We start from the raw sequence: 22675 nt of genomic DNA on the forward strand, positions 1-22675 counted from the left end.
GCACTCATAAATATTTGTCTAACTCTTAAATACTAGGCACTGTGCAACTTTCATTGGAGTTTTGGGTATTAGGCCCACAGTCAGAATGAAGAATAGTCCTTATTGAATTCCTTATGAGCTAGCAAAGAGCAGAGATAATGTTAGGAGTTGGGAAATGGAGGAGGAATTTAGTTCTATTCACCTTTTAATCAGAGACATTGAAAGAGTTGCCCTTGGGGAAAGTATAAGCATAAAACTTTTTTCTTGATATTTGATCATTTATTTTTACATTATTTTAGGTTTGCAGTAATTATCTGCAGGATTCGCCATGACCCCAGCTCTGAGGGAGGCAGCAACAAAGGGTATCTGCTTTTCATCTTTACCAAGTACCATGGAGTCGGACAAGATGCTATGCATGGAAGGTCCAAGAACTGTAGATGAAAAGCTAAAAGGAGACACTTTCTCTCAGATGCTGGGATTTCCAACTCCTGAACCTACTCTTAGCACTAATTTTGTGAATTTAAAACATTTTGGCTCCTCTCAGTCTTCAAAACATTACCAGACTGTTCTTTTAATGAGTTCTAATGCTACATTAAATAAATACAGTGAGAATTATAAACAAAAAAAATTAGGGGAACCCCACTGCAATAAGCTGAAAAACATACTGTGTAATGGTAGCAACATTCAGCTCAGTAAAATCTGTCATTCTCATTCTGAAGAGTTCATCAAAAAGGAACCTCTGTCAGATACCACAAGTCAGTGCATGACAGATGTACAAATTATTTTGGATTCAAATATAACCAAAGACACTAATGTAGATAAAGGACAACTGAAAAACTGTAAGTGGTACCAAAAGAATGCACTTTTGGATAAAGATAGTGATGCTGAGATTAAAAAGGGTTTATGGCACTGTGCTCAAAACAAAATTGGGCGTGACCACTCAAACGTGCCTATTAGCTCCTCAACTGCTGAAAAAGAGGAGGAAGTGAATGCTCGTTTACTTCATTGTGTAAGCAAACAGAAAATTTTACTTAGCCAGGCTAGAAGGACTCAGAAACATTTGCAGATGCTCTTGGCAAAGCATGTTGTTAAGCACTATGGTCAGCAAATGAAATTTTCTATGGAACATCAACTCCCCAAAATGAAGATTTTTCATGAACCTACCACAATTTTGGATAACAGTTTACCTAAATGCACTGAAATTAAACCAGACATCAACTTATTGACTGCAGAGAATAAATTGTGGAATGATACAAAAAATGGCTTTGCACGGTGTACAGCTGCAGAAATCCAAAGATTTGCACTGTCTGCTACAGGGCTGTTGTCTCATGTTGAAGAGGGTCTGGATTCTGATGCAACTGATAGCAGCTCTGATGAAGATTTGGATGAATATACCATTAGAAAAAACGTATCAGTGTAAGTGCAAAATTATTATTAGAACTTTTACTGTTCTGTATATAGCAGCAATTTTGTCTTGATTTCAAGATATGTTGAAAAGAAATAGATTTTCTAAAATCTTAATGCCATAATCTTTAAGTTATAAAACTTTGGTGAATTTTTAAAATGTTTCTTTTGTTTAAAATGACAGTCTGTGAGTATATACATACTATTTAAAAATAAGTTACCCAACTGCTCTACCTAGGAAAAAAACCCAGATAGGAATAATGAAAAATAATTAGCTATAAATATGTATTTTTCCTGTTCTTGAATAGAATAGGCTGTGGACAGGACTTAAAATTTTGCTTAAGTTATCTAGCCAAAATGTATAGCTAAAAAAATGTATAGTCTGCGTAGGTAGCCCTCACTGGCTTCAGGAGTTTATCAGTTGGCAGTACATATAAATTGACCTGCTACTTAAAAAAAATTTTTTTAACTATTTATATGCTCGTATTCACAGCTTTCAGCTCTGGTCTTTACCAATTTAGTCAATTTTTGGTAGATTAATGTAACCAAAACAAAATTATAATGTCAGCTCTTAGATACCTATTGAATGCTTATTATGTGCTGGACCCTAGAGATTCAGTAATAGGCAAAATATTCACAGCCTCTACCCTCTTGGGAATCTGCTTCAAAGAGAGATACCTAGATATTTTATAAAACAAAACAAAACAGAAGCACAGAGAAAAATAGTTTTACTTATCATACCATTTTAATACTCCAGAGCAGTTCTGATAGAAGTTTCTGGGATGATGAAAATGTTCTATATCTGTGTTATCCAGTAGGCACTAGCCTCATGTGGCTATTGAGCACTTGAAATGTGGCCAGTACAACTTAAGAACTGAATTTATTTATTTATTTATTTATTTATTATTTATTTATTTATGGTTGCGTTGGGTCTTCGTTGCTGCGCACAGTCTTTCTCTAGTTGCGGCGAGCGGGGGCTACTCTTTCGTTGCGGTGCACGGGCTTCTCATTGTGGTGGCTTCTGTTGTTGCAGAGCACAGCCTCTAGGCACGTGGGCTTCAGTAGTTGTGGCTCACGGGCTCTAGAGCGCAGGCTCAGTAGTTGTGACGCATGGGCTCAGTTACTCTGCAGCATGTGGGATCTTCCCGGACCAGGGCCTGAACCCATGTCCCTTGCATTGGCAGGCAGATTCTTAACCACTGTGCCACCAGGGAAGCCCAGAACTGAGTTTTAAATTTTATTTAATTTGAATTAATTTTATTTTAAACAGCTAGCTAGAATATAGTTTCTAATCTAGCTTTCAGAGAATCTGTTAATGTCCCTAAATTGATGCAAAATACTGTGTTTATATGTGGTATTTAGGGAGGAAGAAGTTCATCATTTTTATCAAATTCTCAAAGATAAGTGAGAATCATTATAGAATTAGAAGTGGAATACATTAATTTTTACTAATAAATAGAAGGTCAGTATATTAATTTTTATAGTAAGGAGTAAAATATAAAACAAAGAGAGCATTCCAGGCTTTTGGTGTTCTGTTATCACTGTATTTGAAATGGATTTGAATGAGAGCTAATAGTTATTGAGGACATATTTTTCTAACTGGCATTGTGCTATTTACTTTACATTTGATATATTATTTAATCCTTTCAACAACCATGGGAGGTAATTGTTGTTATCTTTATTTCGCTTAATAAGAAAAAGGCTCAGCATGGCTAAGTGACTTGCCTATGGTCAAAAAGCCAGATAAGTGGTGGAGCTAGGCTTCTTGCCCATGTATGTGAAACTTTAAACCTATGCACTTTCTGTTGGACCATCCAACTTTGTCAACATTATATCAATGATGCTTACATACTATTAAGCAAATGTGTTCTATAAGAAGTCCAGAAATTTATCAGGTTTTCTATTTATAATGCTTTTGAAGTAATTCAATTTAATAACATTTAGTAGGTAAATGCTGTAAATTATTTACATTTTGTTGTTGAGAAGAGCTAATGGGCAGGGCTTTTTTATTCTTGAAATATAATTGATGCACAATATTATATTGGTTTTGGATATGCTGTGTAGTGATTTGACATTTACATGCATTTTGAAGTGATCACCACAATAAGTCTAGTAACCATCTGTCTCCATTCAAAGTTATTACAATATTATCAACCATATTCCTTATGCTGTATATTACATCTCTGTGCCTTATTTGTTTTATAAATGGAGGTATATACCTCTTTAATCCCCTTCACTTCTTTCCCGCACCACTCCACACCCTCCCCCTCTGGCAACCACCTTTTTATTTTCTGTATTTATTAGTCTGTTTTTGTTTTGTTCTGCTTGTCTTGTTTTTGAGATTCCATATATGAGTCTGACTTATTTCACTTAGTATAATACCCTCTAGAGTCATCCATATTGTTGCAAATGGCAAGATTTCATTTTTTATGGCTGAATAATATTCCATTGTATGTATGTGTATATATATTTAAAAAAGCTTCTCCATTCACCTATGGATGGACGACACTTAGGTTGCTTTTGTGTCTTGGCTCTTATAAATAATGCTGCAATGAACATGGGGGTGCACATATCTTTTCGAGTTAGTGTTTTCATTTTCTTTGGATAAATACCAGGGAATGGATTGCTGGATCATAAGGTAGTTCTATCATTAATTTTTTGAGGAACCTCCATACTGTTTTCCATAGTGGCTGCACAAATTTACATTCCTAATAACAGAGCACAAGGGTCCTTTTTCTCTGCATCCTCATCAACACTTGTCATTTCTTGTCTTTTTGATAATAACTATTCTAATGGTGTGAGGTGATAGCTCATTGTGGTTTTGGTTTGCAGTTCTCTGATGATTAGTGATGCTGAGCACTTTTTCATGTGCCTATTGTCTATCTGTATGTCTTTTTTGGGAAAATGTCTATTCAGGTCCTCTGCTCAATTTTTAATCAGGTTGTCTGTTTTTGATGTTGAGTTGTATGAGTTCTTTGTATATTTTGGATATTAACCCTCTATCAGATGTATCATTTGCAAATATATTTTCCCATTTAGTATTCAGCCTTTTGATTTTTTGATAGCTTCCTTTGCTATGCAACTTAATTTTAAGCAACTTAAAGGCAAGTACTACTTTTTCTGTCATTGTATACCCAGTTCCTAGTACCGTCTGCTTTTTAGTGGTTGTTTGGTGTTTATTGAGTGAATGAATGAATTTTTCTGTGTTTGTATATGTAGCTGTAAAGGTACAAAAATCGAGGTTGGCAGTCTGTAAAATTTTCTCTTTCTATATGTTTTATTTTTTCTTCTTCCATTCTGCAGTATATCTTTACTTGATTTTTCACTCCTTTCTTCCTTGGTCTCTAGTAACAAACTGGTCACAAGGTGTATCTTATGCATCTTAGAACCTGCATGAGTGTGTGTTGAATGAATGAATAAAATATGCCAAAATATGGACATTTGAAAGTCATTATTTTATTCTAATATTTAAAATTTTAATTTTGATAAGTAAAATTGATACATGTATTATGTTTATCTTAAAAATCTTAGATTATATGATAACTAATGTCTTTTTTTTTTTTTTTTTTAGTTTATAGCCCATATAAGAAAACAAATTCCTTCACTCCATCACTCTCATCAGGAAATTTACTTGTGAAAGAATATGATGGTTTTAAGAAATTGGAAAGTACTCACATTAGCCATTACCAGTTATTTAAAATATATATTTATATATAGACAGTAGATTAATTTATAATGACATTAATGATACACTTTAAAGATAACTTTTGGCTGAAAGACTAGTGTGCATTAGGCACTTTTTTAAAAAGTCAATTTACTTTGCAAAGCAAAACAGGAGGACTTTATATTTTTTGTAAGTTTTAGATATAATCCTTATAATATGAATGGAATCTCCCCCCTCCATGTTCTGTCCCTTTGGTGAAGAAGCACAAGTTCTGGACATACTTGTCTTACAGTCGTGGCTTGCTCTGTGACTCTGAGCAATGGTTAGGTTATTCTTAACCCACTGAATCAGATTCCTCTTTTTTGGTCTACCTTAAAGAGTTCTGGAGATGATTAGATGAAATAATAAATATAAAGTACCTATTCCTAATAAGGCACTGATTTGATAGCCAATAAAGAGTGTCTTGTTAAGCAGTTTATGGTTGTGGAAGACTGGAGCTTAATATCCCATGGAAAACTTGGGGAGCCAGTGTAAAATACATGCCTGAGTTAACCATTTGAGAGTTGAAGAAGCTGGAGTATTTGTACATCAAATCCCATCAGTTACTGGGTGAAGACTATTCCTGGTTTTATTAATTCCCTGGCAGTTCTGTTCTGCCACTTGAGTGACAAAGACCGCTTAAGCACCACCAACAAAAAGCCCTCAAAGATATGCGGGTGCTGGCAGTTGGAAGTCAGGTCTGTGTCTGCTGAACTGGTATGTGAGAAGGGATGTGGGTGGGTTCGACACACTGTGCTACAATTATGTTACCTCTCCTCGGGTGGTAAGGCCTTAGAGTTCTAGCTTTTATTTATTTATTTCTTCTTCTCTTCTGGGAAATGATGATTAGTTACTTTCTTCCAGGATGCATGTGGGAAAACTCATAGATTTTAATACAGACATGTTCTGATCCTTCAATGTTGTAAAAAAAAAAAGGAAAAAACATGGATTCTTGTCTTATTTGAGGAAATCTGCCAGTATCTTCCAAATCACTCAACCATCTTGGATGTTTGGAGAAAAATCTCTTCGTTTTTCCATATTAGTTTCCATGTATTCAAATTTTCTTTTTAGTTTTTACTTCAGTATGTAAATTGGCTGTCTTGATAAGGAAATTCTTTTAAACAAAATCAGATATTTACTAAGAAAGAAGGGAGAGTTGTTTACTTATAAGCTGTGAGGTGACTCTTTCTAGATTGAAAGACAGGAAAGAGCTAAGTAAATAGTTTCTTGCAGAGCTGCAGAAATGAATACTCAGTTTTCTATATAAACACTTCCTATTTTGCCAGTAGAAAGAAAAAAACCAGGTGATGAATTTCCCTTTGAGAAATTTGATAAATAGGAGTATGAGCTCAGCGTGACATTCAGAGAGTAAAGAAACGAATAACATTATATTAATAAATTGCAAATAAGTGTACTTTTATACTTGTATAATATCAAGTTGACAAATTGTTTTGTATTTATCACTTTTTTTTTTTTTTTTTTTTTGTGGTATGCGGGCCTCTCACTGTTGTGGCCTCTCCCGTGGTGGAGCACAGGCTCCAGACGCGCAGGCTCAGCGGCCATGGCTCACGGGCCTAGCTGCTCTGCGGCATGTAGGATCTTCCCGGACTGGGGCATGAACCCGTGTGCCCTGCATCGGCAGGCGGACTCTCAACCACTGCGCCACCAGGGAAGCCCTGTATTTATCACCTTTTAAATTCGCTACACTTCATAACTAGATGGGGGAAGTGTTATTTTATTTGTTTTATTGTACTTGTTGGGAAACAGGAAAAGGTGAATGGAAAACAATCCTAGAGAAATTGCAATGATAGTTGAGTGACAATTTGTGACAAAATGGAAGTGAAGAGCAGAAATTCAAAAATGTTATTATGAAACAGATTAATAGCTACAAAATGGTAAAGAAATATTTTATATTGTGACATAGGTACATCGCTGAGGAAAGTAATACTTCGATTAAAATAAGCTCATTGTTTTATATTATTTTTTTAACTAGTAAAATTTATTTTAGAGCAGTTTTAGGTTCACAGCAATATTAAGCAGAAAGTACAGAGAGTTCCCATATACCCCTTTCCCCCTCCACTCATACAAACTCCTCCCACTATCAACATCCCCCACCATAGTGGTACTATTTGTTTCAATCAGTGAACCTCCATAGACACATCATTATTACCCAAAGTCCATAGTTTACATTAGGGTTTACTCTTGGTATTGTACATTCTATGGGTTTGGACAAATGTACAATGACATGTACCTACCATTGTAGTATCACACAGAATAGTTTCACTTCCTTATAAGTCCTCTGTGTTCTGCCTATTCATCCTTTCCTCCCTCATAACCCCTGACAACCACTAATCTTACTATCTCCTTAGTTTGTTTTTTGTTTGTTTTTTTGTTTTGCGGTACGCGGGCCTCTCACTGTTGTGGCCTCTCGCGTTGCGGAGCACAGGCTCTGGACGCGCAGGCTCAGCGGCCATGGCTCACGGGCCTAGCCGCTCCGTGGCATGTGGGATCTTCCCGGACCGGGGCACGAACCCGAGTCCCCTGCATCAGCAGGCAAACTCTCAACCACTGTGCCACCAGGGAAGCCCCTTAGGTTTATCTTTTACAGAAAGTCATATAGTTGGAATCATACAGTATGTAGCCTTTTCAGATTGGCGTCTTTACTTAGTACTGTGCATTTAAGTTTTCCCTTGTCTTTTCCTGGCTTGATAGCTCATTTCTTTCTAGCACTGAATAATATTCCATTGTCTGCCTATAACCACAGTTTATCCATTCACTTGTTGAAAGGTGTCTTGGTTGCTTCTAGGTTTTGGAAATTATGAATAAAGCTCCTATAAATATCTGCATGCTGGTTTTTGTGTGGACATACATTTTCAGTTCATTTGGGTAGATGCCAAGGAGTCCAATTGCTGGATTATATGGTAAGAGTATGTTTAGTTTTGTAAGAAACTGCCAAACTGTCTTCCAAAGTAGCTATACTATTTTGCATTCCAGGCAAAAATGAATGACAATTCCTATTGCTCCACATCTTTGCCAGCATTTGGTGTTGTCAGTGTTTCGGATTTTGACTATTATAACAGATGTGTAGAGGTATCTTATTGTTGTTTTAATTTGCAATTCCCAAATGACATATGATGTTGAGCATCTTTTCATATGCTTACTTGCCATATATATATATATATATCTCTTCTTTGATGAGGTGTCTGTTCAAGTCTTTTGCCTATTTTTTAATTGGGTTGAGTTTTAAGAGTTCTTTGTATATTTCAGATAATAGTTCTTTATTATATATATCTTTTGCAAGTGTTTTCTCCCAGTCTGTGGCTTGCTTTCTCTTTCTCTTTCAAGTGTCCTTTACAGAGGAGAAGTTTTTAATTTTAATAAAAGTCTAGCTTATCAATTATTTCTTTCATGGATCATGCCTTTGTTTTGTCTAAAGTGTCATCACCATATGCAAGGTCACCCAGATTTTCTCCTATGTTATCTTTTTTGGAATTTTATAGTTTTGTGTTTTACATTTAGTTCTATGATCATTTTTGAGTTAATTCTTGGGAAGAGTTAAAGTCTATGTCTAGATTCTTTTTTTTTTTTACATGTGGATGTCTAGTTTTTCCAACACTATATATTGAAAAGACTGCCCTTTCTCCACTGTATTGCTTTCACATCTTTGTCAAAAACCAGTTGACCATATTTTTGTTGATTTATTTGGGGGCTCTATATCTGTTTCAGTTAATCTATTTGTTCTTTTGCCCATACCACATTGTCTTGATTACTGTAGCTTTATACTAAGTCTTGAATATGGATAGTGTCAATCCTCTGACTTTGCTGTTCTCCTTCAATATTGTGTTGGCTATCATGGGTCTTTTGCCTCTCCATATAAACTTTAGAATCATTTTGTTTATTTCCACAAAATAACTTGCTGGCATTTTGATTGGCATTGCATTGAATCTATAGATCCAGTTGGGAAAAACTGGTATACTGACAATATTGAATCTTCCTATCCATGAACATGGAATATCTCTCTAATTTTTTAGTTCTTCTTTGGTATCTTTAATCATAGTTTTGTTGTTTTCCTCATATAGATCTTATACATATTTTTAAGATTTATACCTAAGTATTTCATTCTTGGGTGTAGTAATGTGCTTTTAATTCAAATTCTGCTTTTTTACTGCTGGTATATGAGAAAGCAGTTGACTTTTGTATATCAACTTTGTATCCTGCAACCTTGCTGTAATTGCTTATTAGTTGTAGGCTTTTAAAAAATGATTCTTTTGGATTCTTCCCATAGATAATCATGTCATCTGTGAACAGAGTTTTATTTCTTCCTTACAAACTTGTATATCTTTTATTTCCTTTTCTTGTCTTGTTGCTTTAGCTACGATTTCCAGTACAATGTTGAAAAGGAGAGATGAGGGGATATCTTGTCTTGTTCCTGATCTTAGTGGGAAAGGTTCTAATCTCTTACAATTAAGTATGATGTAGTTGTAAGTTTGGGGTAGATAATCTTTATCAGGTTGAGGAAAGTCCCTCTTTTTCTAGTTTACTAAGAGTTTTTATTGTAAGTGTGTGTTGTACTTTGTAAAATGCTATTTGTGCACCTATTGGTATGGTCATGTGATTGTTTTCTCTTTGATGTGATATGATGTAATGATAATGTAACGTAATGTAATGATATAATGTAATGTGATATGATGTAATGATGTGTGATGTGATATTGATATGATAATATGATGCCTGTTGATATGATGGATCACAATTATTGATTTTGAATGTTGAACCAGCTTTGCATACCTAGGATAAATCCCACTTGGTTATGGTATGTAAGTCTTTTTATACATTTTTAAATTCAATTTGCTAATGTTTTGTGGTTCTTTGTGTCTATCTTCATGAGATTGTAGTTTTCTTGTAATAGCTTTATCTGGTTTCGGTATTAGGGTAATGCTGACCTCATAGGTGAGTTAGGAAGTAGTCCCTCTCCTTCTATCTTCTGAAAGAGATTGTAGAGAATTCATAAAATTTCTTCTTTAAATTTTTGGTAGAATTTATCAGTGAACCCATTTGGGCCTGCTGCTTTCTGTTTTGGAAGTTTATTAATTATTGATTTAATTTCTTTAACAGATACAGACCTATTCAGATTGTTTATTTCTTCTTGTTTGAGGTTTGGCAGATTGTACCTTTCAAGGAATTGGCCCATTTCCTCTACATTATCAAATTAGTGGACTTAGAGTTGTTCATGTTACTCCTTTATTATCCATTTAGGGTTCATAGGATCTGTGGTGAAGTCTCCTCTTCCATTTCTGATATTGGTAATTTCTGTCATCTCTCTTTAATTCTAGTTATCCTGGACAAAGGTTTATTGACTTCACTGATCTTTTCAAAGAACCATTTTTTGGTTTTGTTGATTTTTCTCAGTTGATTTCGTGTTTTCAGTCTCATTGATTTCTGCTCAGATTTTTATTATTTCTTTTCTTTTACTTACTTTGGATTTAACTTGCTCTTCTTTTTCTAGTTTGTTAAAGTGGAGCTTAGATGGTTGATTTTTAGATCTCTCTTATTTTCTAATGTATGAATTTAATGCTGTAAATTCTGTTTTTTCTCTTATGCTTTTCCCTGTAAGCAGTGTTTCCACTGTATCCCACAAATTTTGAGACTTGTATTTGCATTTTCCTTTTATTCATAGTGTTTTAAAATTTCTACTGAGATTTCTTCTTCACCCCATGTATTAATTAAAAGTGTGTTGTTTAATCTCCAAGTATTTGGGTATTTTCCAGTTAACCTTTCTGTTAATGATTTCTAATTTAATTCCATTGTGGCCTGAGAGCAGACATTATATAATTTCTGTTTTTTAAAACTTGTTGAAGTGTGTTTTATGGCGCAGAATATGGTCTCTTTTGGTGAATGTTTAATGTTAGCTTGAGAAAAATGTGTAATCTGCTGTTGTTGGATGAAGTAGGCTATAGGTGTCAATTATATCCAGCTGATTACTGGTGCTGTTGAGTTCATCTCTGTCTTTACTGATTTTCTGCCTGTTGGATCTGTACATTTCTGATAGAGGGAATGTTAAAGTCTCCAATATAATAGTGGATTTATCTATTTCTTCTTGCAGTCATCTATCAGTTTTGCCTTACATAGTTTGATGCTCTTTGTTAGATGCATACACATTAAGGATTGTTATCTTCTTGAAGTGTTGACCCTTTTATTATTATGTAATACCCCTCTTTATCCATGATAACTTTTCTTGCTGTGAAGTTTGCTCTGTCTGCAATTAACATACCTACTCCCACTTTCTTTTGATTAGTGTTAGCATGGCCTAACTTTCTCTGTCTCTTCAGTTTAGTTTTTTTTTCTTTTTTTAAAAGCAGCAGTTATTTATTAGTGAGATTAATGGTTACAATCCTCCCTCTGGACCTGTTAGCCTTGTACATAAAAAAAAATATTTTTTTAATTGAAGTATAATTAATTTACAATGTTGTGTTACTTTCAAGTGTACAGCAAAGTGATTGAGTCATATATATATATATATAAAAGATTATTTTCCATTATATGTTATTACAAGATACTGAGTATAGTTCCCTGTGCTATACAGTAGGTCCTTGTTGTTTACCTATTTTGTATATAGTAGTGTGTATATGTTAATCCCAAACTCCTAATTTATCTCTCCCCCTCCCTTTTGGTAACCATAAAATTGTTTTCTGTGTCTGTGAGTCTATTTCTGTTTTGTAAATAAGTTCATTTGTATCATATTTTAAGATTCCACATATAAGTGATATCATATGATATTTTTCTTAACTCTGTCTGACTTACTTAATATGATAATCTCTAGGTCCATTCATGTTGCTGCAAATGGCATTATTTTATTCTTTTTTATGGCTGGGTAATATTCCATTGTGTATATATATATATACACCATATCTTCTTTAGCCATTCATAGCCATTCTGACTGATGTGAGGTGATACTTCATTGTAGTTTTGGTTCGCATTAATATAATAATTAGTGTTATTGAGCATCTTTTTGTGTTCCTGTTAGCCATCTGTATGTCTTCTTTGGAGAAATGTTTATTTAGGTCTTTTGCCTATTTTTCAATTGGGTCATTTGTTTTACTGACATTAAGCTGTATGAGCTGTTCGTATATTTTGGAAATTAATCCCTTGTTGGTAGCATCGTTTGCAAATATTTTCTGCCAGTCCGTAGGTTGTCTTTTTGTTTTGTTTATGGTTTCCTTTGGTATGCAAAAGCTTTTAAGTTTCATTAGGTCCCATTTGTTTATTTTGTTTCTATTTCCATTACTCTAGGAGACAGATTGAAAAAGATATTGCTGCGATTTATGTCAAAGGGTGTTCTGCCTATATTTTCCTCGAAGAGTTTTATAGTATCTGGTCTTACATTTAGGTCTTTAATCCATTTTGAATTTATTTTTGTATATGGTGTTAGAGAATTTTCTGATTTCATTCTTTTACGTGTAGCTGTCCAGTTTTCCCAGCATCACTTATTGAAGGGACTGTCTTTTCCCCATTGTATATTTTTGCCTCCTTTGTTGTTGATTAATTGACCATAAGTGTGTGGGTTCATTTCTGTGCTTTCTATCCTGTTCCATTGACCTATGTGTCTGTTTTTGTGCCAGTACTATACTATTTTGATTGCTGTAGCTTTGTAGTTTAGTCTGAAGTCAGAGTGCCTGATTCCTTCAGCTCCATTCTTCTTTCTCAAGATAGTTTTGGCTATTTGGGGTCTTTGTGTTTCCATACAAATTTCTAAGTTTTTTTGCTCTAGTTCTGTGAAAAGTGCCGTTGGTAATTTGCTAAGGATTGCATTGAATCTGTAGATTGTCTTGAGTAGTATGGTCATTTTAACAGTGTTGATTCTTCCAATCCAAGAACATGGTATATCTTTCCATCTGTTTGTGTCATCTTCAGTTTCTTTCATCATAGTATTATGGTTCTTTCCTTACTTTCTCTTTTTGAGTATAAAAATGCAACAGATTTCTGTATATTAATTTTTTATCCTGCAGCTTTACCAGATTCATTGATGAGCTCTAGTAGTTTTCTGGTAATGTCTTTAGAATTTTCTGTGTATAGCATCATGTCATCTGCAAACAGCGACAGTTTTATTTCTTCCTTTCCAATTTGGATTCCTTTCATTTCTTTGTCTTCTCTGATTGCTGTGGCTAGGACTTCCAAAACTATGTTAAATAATAGTGGTGAGAGTGGGCAGTCTAGTCTTGTTCCCAATCTTAGAGAAAATGCTTTCAGTTTCTCATCATTGAGTATGATGTTTGCTGTGGGTTTGTCATATATGGCCTTTATTATGTTGAAGTCAGTTGCCTCTTTGCCTGGTTACTGAAGAGTTTTTATCATAAATGAATGTTGAATTTTGTCAAAAACTTTTTCTGCATCTATTGAAATGATCATATGGTTCTTATGCTTCAATTTGTTAATATGGTGTATCAGATTCAGTTATTTGCAGATATTGAAAAATCCTTGCATCACTGGGATAAATCCCACTGGATTATGGTGCATGATCCTTTTAATGTATTGCTGGATTTCGTTTGCTAGTATTTTGCTGAGGATTTTTCATCTATTTTTATAAGTGATACTGGCCTATAATTTTCTTTTTTTGTGATATCTTTGTCTAGGTTTGGTGTCAGGGTGATAGTGGCCTCACAGAGTGAGTTTGGAAGTGTTCCTTCCTTTGCAGTTTCAGGAGTAGTTTGAGAACGATAGATGTTAACTCTTCTCTAAATATTTGGGATTCACCTGTGAAGCCATCTGTTCCTGGACTTCTGCTTGCTGGGAGGTTTTTTGTGTGTGTGTGGTACACGGGCCTCTCACTGTTGTGGCCTCTCCTGTTGCAGAGCACAGGCTCCAGACATGCAGGCTCAGTGGCCATGGCTCACGGGCCCAGCCGCTCCACGGCATGTGGGATCTTCCTGGACTGGGGCACGAACCCATGTCCCCTGCATCAGCAGGTGGACTCTCAACCACTGTGCCACCAGGGAAGCCCCTGGGAGTTTTTAATTACTGATTCAATTTCATTACTGGTAATTGGTCTGTTCATATTTTCTGTGTATTTCTGGTTCAGTCTTGGGGGATTGTACCATTCTAAGAATTTATCCATTTCTTCTAGGTTGTCCATTTTATTAGTGTATAGTTGTTTATTGTAGTATCTTATGATCCGATCTATTTCTGTGGTGTCAGTTGTAACTTCTTCTTTTTTCATTTCTGATTTTATTAATTTGGACCCTCTCTCTTTTTTTCCTGATGAGTCTGGTTAACAGTTTATCAATTTCGTTTATCTTTTCAAAGAACCAGCTTTTAGGTTCATTGATCTTTTCTGTTTTTTATTTTAGTATCTATTTCATTTATTTCTGCTCTGATCTTTATGATTTCTTCTACTAATTTTGGGTTTTGTTCTCCTTTCTCTTATTGCTTTAGGCATAAGATTAGGTTGTTTATTTGAGATTTTTCTTCTTTCCTGAGGTACGGTTGTAGTGCTATAAACTACCCTCTTAGAACTGCTTTTGCTGCATCCCATAGGTTTTAGATTGTCGTATTTTCATTTGTCTCTAAGTGTTTTTTGATTTCCTCTTTGATTTCTTCAATGATCCATTGATTGCTTAGTTAAACATATTGTTTAGCCTCCATGTGTTTGTGTTTCTTGCAGTTTTTTTTCTTCTAGTTGATTACTAGCCTCATAGTGTTGTGGTCCAAAAAGATATTTGATATGATTTTAGTTTCCTTAAATTTACCAAGGCTTGCTTTGTGGCCCAGGGTGTTATCTGTCCTGGAGAATTTTCCATGTGCACTTGAAAAGAATGTGTATTCTGCTGCTTTCAGATGCAATGCTCTATAAATATCAATTAAGTCCATCTAGTCTAATGGGTCATTTAAGGCTTGCCTTTCCTTATTGAGTTTCTGTGTGGATGATCTGTCCATTGATGTAAGTGAGGTGTTACTGTCACCTCACTATTAATGTGTTACTATCAATTTCTCCTTTTATATCCATTAACATTTACCTTATCTATTGAGGTGCTCTTATGTTGGGTGCATATATATATTTCCAATTGTTATATCTTCTTCTTGGATTGATCCTTTTATCATTATGTAGTGTCCTTCTTTGTCTTGTGACAGTCTTTATTTTAAAGTCAACTTTTTATGATATAAGTATTGCTACTCTGGCTTTCCTTTGATTTCCATTTGCATGGAATACCTTTTCCCGTGCCCTCACTTTCATTCTGTATGTGTCTCTAGATCTGAAGTGAGTCTCTTGTAGGCAGCAAATATATGGGCCTTGATTTGTATCCATTCAGCCAGTTTGTGTCTTTTGGTTGGAGCATTTAGTCCATTTACATTTAAGGTAATTAATTATGTGTATGTTCCTATTCCCATTTTGTTAATTGTTTTGAATTTGTCTTTGTAGGTCTTTTCCCCGCCTTTCTTCTTTTACTCTCTCCTCTTGTGATTTGATGATTGTCTTTACTGTTATGTTTGGATTCCTTTTTCTTTTTTGTGACTACATCTATTATATATTTTGTTTTGTGGTTATCATGACGTTTTTGTATAGGAGTGTATATATATATACATATATACATATATATATATATGTTTTTGTACGTGGGCTTCTCACTGTTGTGGCCTCTCCCATTGCAGAGCACAGGCTCCAGACACACAGGCTCAGTGGCCATGGCTCATGGGTCCAGCCACTCCGCGGCATGTGGGATCTTCCCAGACCATGGCACAAACCTGTGTCCCCTGCATTGGCAGGCAGACTCTCAACTTCTGTGCCACCAGGGAAGCCCACGGAGTGTATATTTTTATGTGCTTGTTTTAAGTTGCTTATCTCTTAATTTCAAACACATTTTAGATACCCTTCATTTGTACTGTTCTCCTTTTATGATTATTGTTTTTGATATATTTTACATCTAATTGTTTGGTGTACACCTTAACTGCTTATTGTGTATACAAATAATTTTACTACTTATGGCTTTTAACTTCCCAACTATCTTTGTGTGTGGATTATTTCCTAACTTTATTCTATGTTGGTCTTTACCAGTGAGCTTTTTCAGTTTGTAATTTTCTTGTTTTTAGTTGTGGCCTTTTCTTTTTTGCTTAGAGAAGTTCCTTTAGCATTTGCTATAAACTTGGTTTGGTGGTCCTGAATTCTTTTAGCTTTTGATTGTTTGTAAACCTTTTGATTTCTCCATCAAATCTGAATTAGAGTCTTGTTGGGTAGAGTATTCTTTTTTTTTTTTTCTTCTCTTTGAGGACAGGGGCTCTGCTTTATTAATTTTTTATTTTACATCTTTATTGGATTATAATTGCTTTACAATTGTGTGCTAGTTTCTGCTTTATAACAAAGTGAATCAGTTATACATATACATATGTTCCCATATCTCTTCCCTCTTGCATCTCCCTCCCTCCCACTCTGCCAATCCCACACCTCTAGGTGGTCACAAAGCACCGAGCTAATCTCCCTGTGCTATGCAGCTGCTTCCCACTAGCTATCTATTTTACATTTGTAGTGTATATATGTCCATGCCACTCTCTCGCTTTGTCACAGCTTACCCTTCCCCTTCCCAATATCCTCAAGTCCATTCTCTAGTAGGTCTGTGTCTTTACTCCTGTCTTACCCTAGGTTCTTCATAACATTTTTTTTCTTAAATTCTATATATATGTGTTAGCATAAGGTATTTGTCTTTCTCTTTCTGACTTACTTCACTCTGTATGACAGACTCTAGGTCCATCCACCTCATTACAAATAGCTCAATTTCATTTCTTTTTATGGCTGAGTAATATTCCATTGTATATATGTGCCACATCTTCTTTATCCATTCTTCCAATGATGGACACTTAGATTGCTTCCATCTACTGGCTATTGTAAATAGAGCTGCAATGAACATTTTGGTACATGACTCTTTTTGAATTATGGTTTTCTCAGGGTATATGCCCAGTAGTGGGATTGCTGGGTCATCTGGTAGTTCTATTTTTAGTTTTTTAAGGAACCTCCATACGGTTCTCCATAGTGGCTGTACCAATTCACATTCCCACAAGCAGTGGAAGAGGGTTCTCTTTTCTCCACACCCTCTCCAGCATTTATTGTTTCTAGATTTTTTGATGATGGCCATTCTAACCAGTGTGAGATGATATCTCATTGTAGTTTTGATTTGCATTTCTCTAATGATTAATGATGTTGAGTATTCTTTCATGTGTTTGTTGGCAGTCTGTATATCTTTGGAGAAATATCTATTTAGGTCTTCTGCCCATTTTTCGGTTGGGTTGTTTATTTTTTTGTTATTGAGCTGCTTATAAATTTTAGGAGATTATTCCTTTGTCAGTTGCTTCATTTGCAAACATTTTCTCCCATTCTGAGGGATGTCTTTTGGTCTTGATTATGGTTTCCTTTGCTGTGCAAAAGCTTTGAAGTTTCATTAGGTCCCACTTGTTTATTTTTGTTTTTATTTCCATTTATCTGGGAGGTGGGTCAAAAAGGATCTTTCTGTGATTTATGTCATAGAGTGTTCTCCCTATGTTTTCCTCAAAGAGTTTGAGAGTTTCTGGCCTTATATTTAGATCTTTAATCCATTTTGAGGTTTTGTGTATGGTGTTAGGGAGTGATCTAATCTCATACTTTTACAAGTCCCTGTCCAGTTTTCCCAGCACCACTTATTGAAGAGGCTATCCTTTCTCCACTGTACATTCGTGCCTCCTTTATCAAAGATAAGGTGACCATAGGTGCGTGTGTTTATCTCTGGGCTTTCTATCCTGTTCCATTGATCTATCTTTCTGTTTTTGTGCCAGTACCATGCTGTCTTGTTTACTGTAGCTTTGTAGTATAGTCTGAAGTCAGGGAGCCTGATTCCTCCAGCTCCATTTTTCGTTCTCAAGATTTCTTTGGCTATTCGGGGTCTTTTGTGTTTCCATAGAAATTGTGAAATTTTTTGTTCTAGTTCTGTGAAAAATGCCAGTGGTAGTTTGATAGGTATTGCATTGAATCTGTAGATTGCTTTGGGTAGTGTAGTCATTTTCACAATGTTGATTCTTGCAATCCAAGAACATGGTATATCTCTCTGTCTATTTGTATCATCTTTAATTTTTTTCATCACTGTCTTATAATTTTCTGCATACAGGTCTTTTGTCTCCTTAGGTAGGTTTATTCCTAAATATTTTATTCTTTTTGTTGCAATGGTAAATGTGAGTGTTTTCTTGATTTCACTTTCAGATTTTTCATCATTAGTGTACAGGAATGCCAGAGATTTCTGTGCATTAATTTTGTATCCTGCCACATTACCAAATTCATTGATTAGCTCTAGTAGTTTTCTGGTAGCATCTTTAGGATTCTCTATGTATAGTATCATGTCATCTGCAAACAGTGACAGCTTCACTTCTTCTTTTCTTATTTGAATTCCTTTTATTTCCTTTTCTTCTCTGATTGCTGTGCCTAAAACTTCCAAAACTATGTTGAATAAGAGGTGTGAGAGTGGGCAACCTTGTCTTGTTCGTGATCTTAGTGGACATGCTTTCAGTTTTTCACCATTGAGGACAATATTGGCTGTGGGTTTGTCATATATGGTCTTTATTATGTTGAGGAAAGTTCCCTCTATGACAACTTTCTGCACGGTTATTATCATAAATGGGTGTTGAATTTTGTCAAAAGCTTTCTCTGCATCTATTTAGATAATCATATGGTTTTTCTCCTTCAATTTGTTAATATGGTGTATCACATTGATTTATTTGTGTATATTGAAGAATTCTTGCATTCCTGGAATAAACCCCACTTGATCATGGTGTATGATCCTTTTATTGTGCTGTTGAATTCTGTTTGCTAGTATTTTGTTGAGGATTTTTGCATCTATGTTCATCAGTGATATTGGCCTGTAGTTTTCTTTCTTTGTGGCATCCTTGCCTGGTTTTGGTATCAAGGTGATGGTGGCCTCGTAGAATGAGTTTGGGAGTGTTCCTCCCTCTGCTATATTTTGGAAGAGTTTGAGAAGGATTGGTGTTAGCTCTTCTCTAAATGTCTGATAGAATTCGCCTGTGAAGCTATCTGGTCCTGGGCTTTTGTTTGTTGGAAGATTTTTAATCACAGTTTCAATTTCAGTGCTTGTGATTGGTCTGTTCATATTTTCTATTTCTTCCTGATTCAGTCTTGGCAGGTTGTGCTTTTCTAAGAATTTGTCCATTACTTTCAGGTTGTCCATTTTATTGGCATAGAGTTGCTTATAGTAATCTCTCATGATCTTTTGTATTTCTGCAGTGTCAGTTGTTACTGCTTTTTCATTTCTAATTCTATTGATTTGAGTTTTCTCCCTTTTCTTCTTGATGAGTCTGGCTAATGGTGTATCAATTTTGTTTATCTTCTCTGAGAACCAGGTTTTAGTTTTATTGATGTTTGCTGTCATTTCCTTCATTTCTTTTTCATTTATTTCTGATCTGATCTTTATGATTTCTTTCCTTCTGCTAACTTTGGGGGTTTTTTGTTCTTCTTTCTCTAATTGCTTTAGGTGCAAAGTTAGGTTTTTTATTTGAGATGTTTCCTGTTTCTTAAGGTAGGATTGTATTGATGTAAACTTCCCTTTTAGAACTGCTTTTGCTGCATCCCATAGGTTTTGGTCGTCGTGTCTCCATTGTCGTTTGTTTCTAGGTATTTTTTAAATTTCCTCTTTGATTTCCTCAGTGTTCACTCCCTTATTAAGTAGTGTATTGTGTAGCCTCCAGGTGTTTGTATTTTTTACAGATATTTTCCTGTAATTGATATCTAGTCTCATAGTGTTGTGGTCAGAAAAGATACTTGATACAATTTCAATTTTCTTAAATTTACCAAGGCTTGATTTGTGACCCTAGATATGATCTATCCTGGCGAATGTTCCATGATCACTTGAGAAAAATGAGTATTGTGTTGTTTTTGGATGGAATGTCCTATAAATATCAATTAAGTCCATCTTGTTTAATGTATCATTTAAAGCTTGTGTTTCCTTATTTATTTTCATTTTGGATGATCTGTCCATTGGTGAAAGTGGGGTGTTAAAGTTCCCTACTATGAATGTGTTACTGTCGATTTCCCCTTTTATGGCTCTTAGTATTTGCCTTATGTATTGAGGTGCTCCTATGTTGGGTGCATAAATATTTACAATTGTTATATCTTCTTCTTGGATCGATCCCTTGATCATTATGTAGTGTCCTTCTTTGTCTCTTCTAATCATCTTTATTTTAAAGTCTATTTTGTCTGATATATGAGAATTGCTACTCCAGCTTTCTTTTGGTTTCCATTTGCATGGAATATCTTTTTCCATCCCCTCACTTTCAGTCTGTATGTGTCTCTAGTTCTGAAGTGGGTCTCTTGTAGACAGCATATATATGGATCTTGTTTTTGTATCCATTCAGCCAGGCTGTGTCTTTTGGTGGGTACATTTAATCCATTTACATTTAAGGTAATTATCGATATGTATGTTCCTATTCCCATTTTATTAATTGTTTTGTGTTTGTTATTGTAGGTCTTTTCCTTCTCTTGTGTTTCTTGCCTAGAGAAGGTCCTTTAGCATTTGTTATAAAGTTGGTTTGGTGGTGCTGAACTCTCTCCGCTTTTTCTTGTCTGTAAAGGTTTTAATTTCTCCATCAAATCTGAATGAGATCCTTGCTGTGTAGAGTAATCTTGGTCGTAGGTTTTTCTCCTTCATCACTTTAAATATGTCCTGCCAGTCCCTTCTGGCTTGCAGAGTTTCTGCTGAAAGATCAGCTTTTAACCTTATGAGGATTCCCTTGTGTGTTGTTTGTTGTTTTTCCCTTGCTGCTTTTAATATGTTTTCTTGTGTTTAATATTTAACAGTTTTATTAATATGTGTCTTGGTATGTTTCTCCTTGGATTTATCCTGTATGGGCCTCTCTGTGCTTCTTGAACTTGATTAACTATTTCCTCTCCCATATTAGGGAAGTTTACAACTATAATCTGTTCAAATATTTTCTCAGTCCCTTTCTTTTTCTCTTCTTCTTCTGGAACCCCTATAATTCGAATGTTGGTGCATTTAATGTTGTCTCAGAGGTCTCTGAGACTGTCTTCAGTTCTTTTCATTCTTTTTTCTTTATTCTGTTCTCCAGTACTTATTTCTACTATTTTATCTTCCAGGTCACTTATACGTTCTTCTGCCTCATTATTCTGCTATTGATCCCGTCTAGAATATTTTTAATTTCATTTATTGTGTTGTTTATCATTGTTTGCTCTTTAGTTCTTCTAGATCCTTGTTAAATGTTTCTTGCATTTTGTCTATTCTATTTCCAAGATTTTGATTCCCCTTTACTATCATTATTCTGAATTCTTTTTCAGGTAGACTGCCTATTTCCTCTTCATTTCTTAGGTCTGGTGGGTTTTTATCTTGCTCCCTCATCTGCTGTGTGTTTTTCTGTCTTTTCCTTTTGCTTATCTTACTGTGTTTGGGGTCTCCTTTTTGCAGGCTGTAGGTTAGTTGTTCCCGTTGCTTTGGTGTCTCTTCCCATTGGCTAAATTTGGTTCAGTCAGTTGTGTAGGCTTCCTGGTGGAGGGGACTAGTGCCTGTATTCTGGTGCATGAGGCTGGATCTTGTCTTTCTGGTTGGCATGTCCACGTCTGGTGGTGTGTTTTGTGGTGTCTGTGGACTTATTATGATTTTAGGCAGCCTCTCTGCTAATGGGTGGGGTTTTGTTCCTGTCTTGCTAGTTGTTTGGCATAAGGTGTCCAGCACTGTAGCTTGCTGGTCGTTGAGTGAAGCGGGGTGCTGGTGTTGAGATGGAGATCTCTGGAAGATTTTCACCATTTGATATTGTCTGGAGCTGGGAGGTCTCTTGTGGACCAGTGACCTGAAGTTGGCTCTCCCACCTCAGAGTCACAGCACTGACTCCTGGCTGCAGCAGCAAGAGACTTTCATCCACACGGCTCAGAATAAGAGGGAGAAAAAGTAGAAAGAAAAGAAAGAAAGAAATAAAGAAAGAAAGAGAGAAAGAAAGAAAGAAAAGAAAGAGGAAACAGGATAAAATAAAATAACATAAGATAAAATAAAGTTATTAAAATAAAAAAAATTATTATGAAAAAAAAATTTTTTAAGAAAAAAAAGACATATAGAACTCTAGGACAAATGGTGAAAGCAAAGCTATACCGACAAAATCTCACACAGAAGCATACCCATACACACTCACAAAAAGAGGAAAAGGGAACAAAATAGTAAATCTTGCTCTCAAAGTCCACCTCCTCAATTTAGGATGATTTGTTGTCTATTCATGTATTCCACAGATGCAGGGTTCATCAAGTTGATTATGGAGCTTTAATCTGCTGCTTCTGAGGCTGCTGGGATAGATTTCCCTTTCTCTTCTTTGTTCTCACAGCTCCCAGAGCTCAGCTTTGGATTTGGCCCCGCCTCTGTGTGTAGATTGCTGCAGAGCGTCTATTCTTTCGCTCAGACAAGACGGGGTTAAAGGAGCAGCTGCTGCGGGGTCTCTGGCTCACTCAGGCCTGGGGGAGGGAGGGGTGCGGATGCAGGGCGAGCCTGCGGCAGCAGAGGCCAGTGGGACGTTGTACCAGCCTGATGCACGCCATGCGTTCTCCCACGGGTGTTGTCCCTGCATCCTGGG

The 22675-nt window shown here is 35.6% G+C and overlaps 1 protein-coding gene across 1 annotated transcript in view; it reads left to right on the forward strand.

The window, feature by feature from the left end:
* Positions 1-307: 307 nt before the first annotated feature.
* Positions 308-22675, forward strand: part of KANSL1L (KAT8 regulatory NSL complex subunit 1 like) — a gene marked incomplete at both ends in the record, with an annotated part of 162329 nt that continues 139961 nt past the window's right edge. The window contains 1 exon segment of the mRNA XM_079710263.1: positions 308-1395. Within this exon segment, the coding sequence (XP_079566389.1) occupies positions 308-1395 (1088 nt within the window).

The sequence above is a fragment of the Hyperoodon ampullatus genome (genome assembly GCF_949752795.1).
Source record: "Hyperoodon ampullatus genome assembly, chromosome: 8".
NCBI lineage: Eukaryota > Metazoa > Chordata > Mammalia > Artiodactyla > Ziphiidae > Hyperoodon > Hyperoodon ampullatus.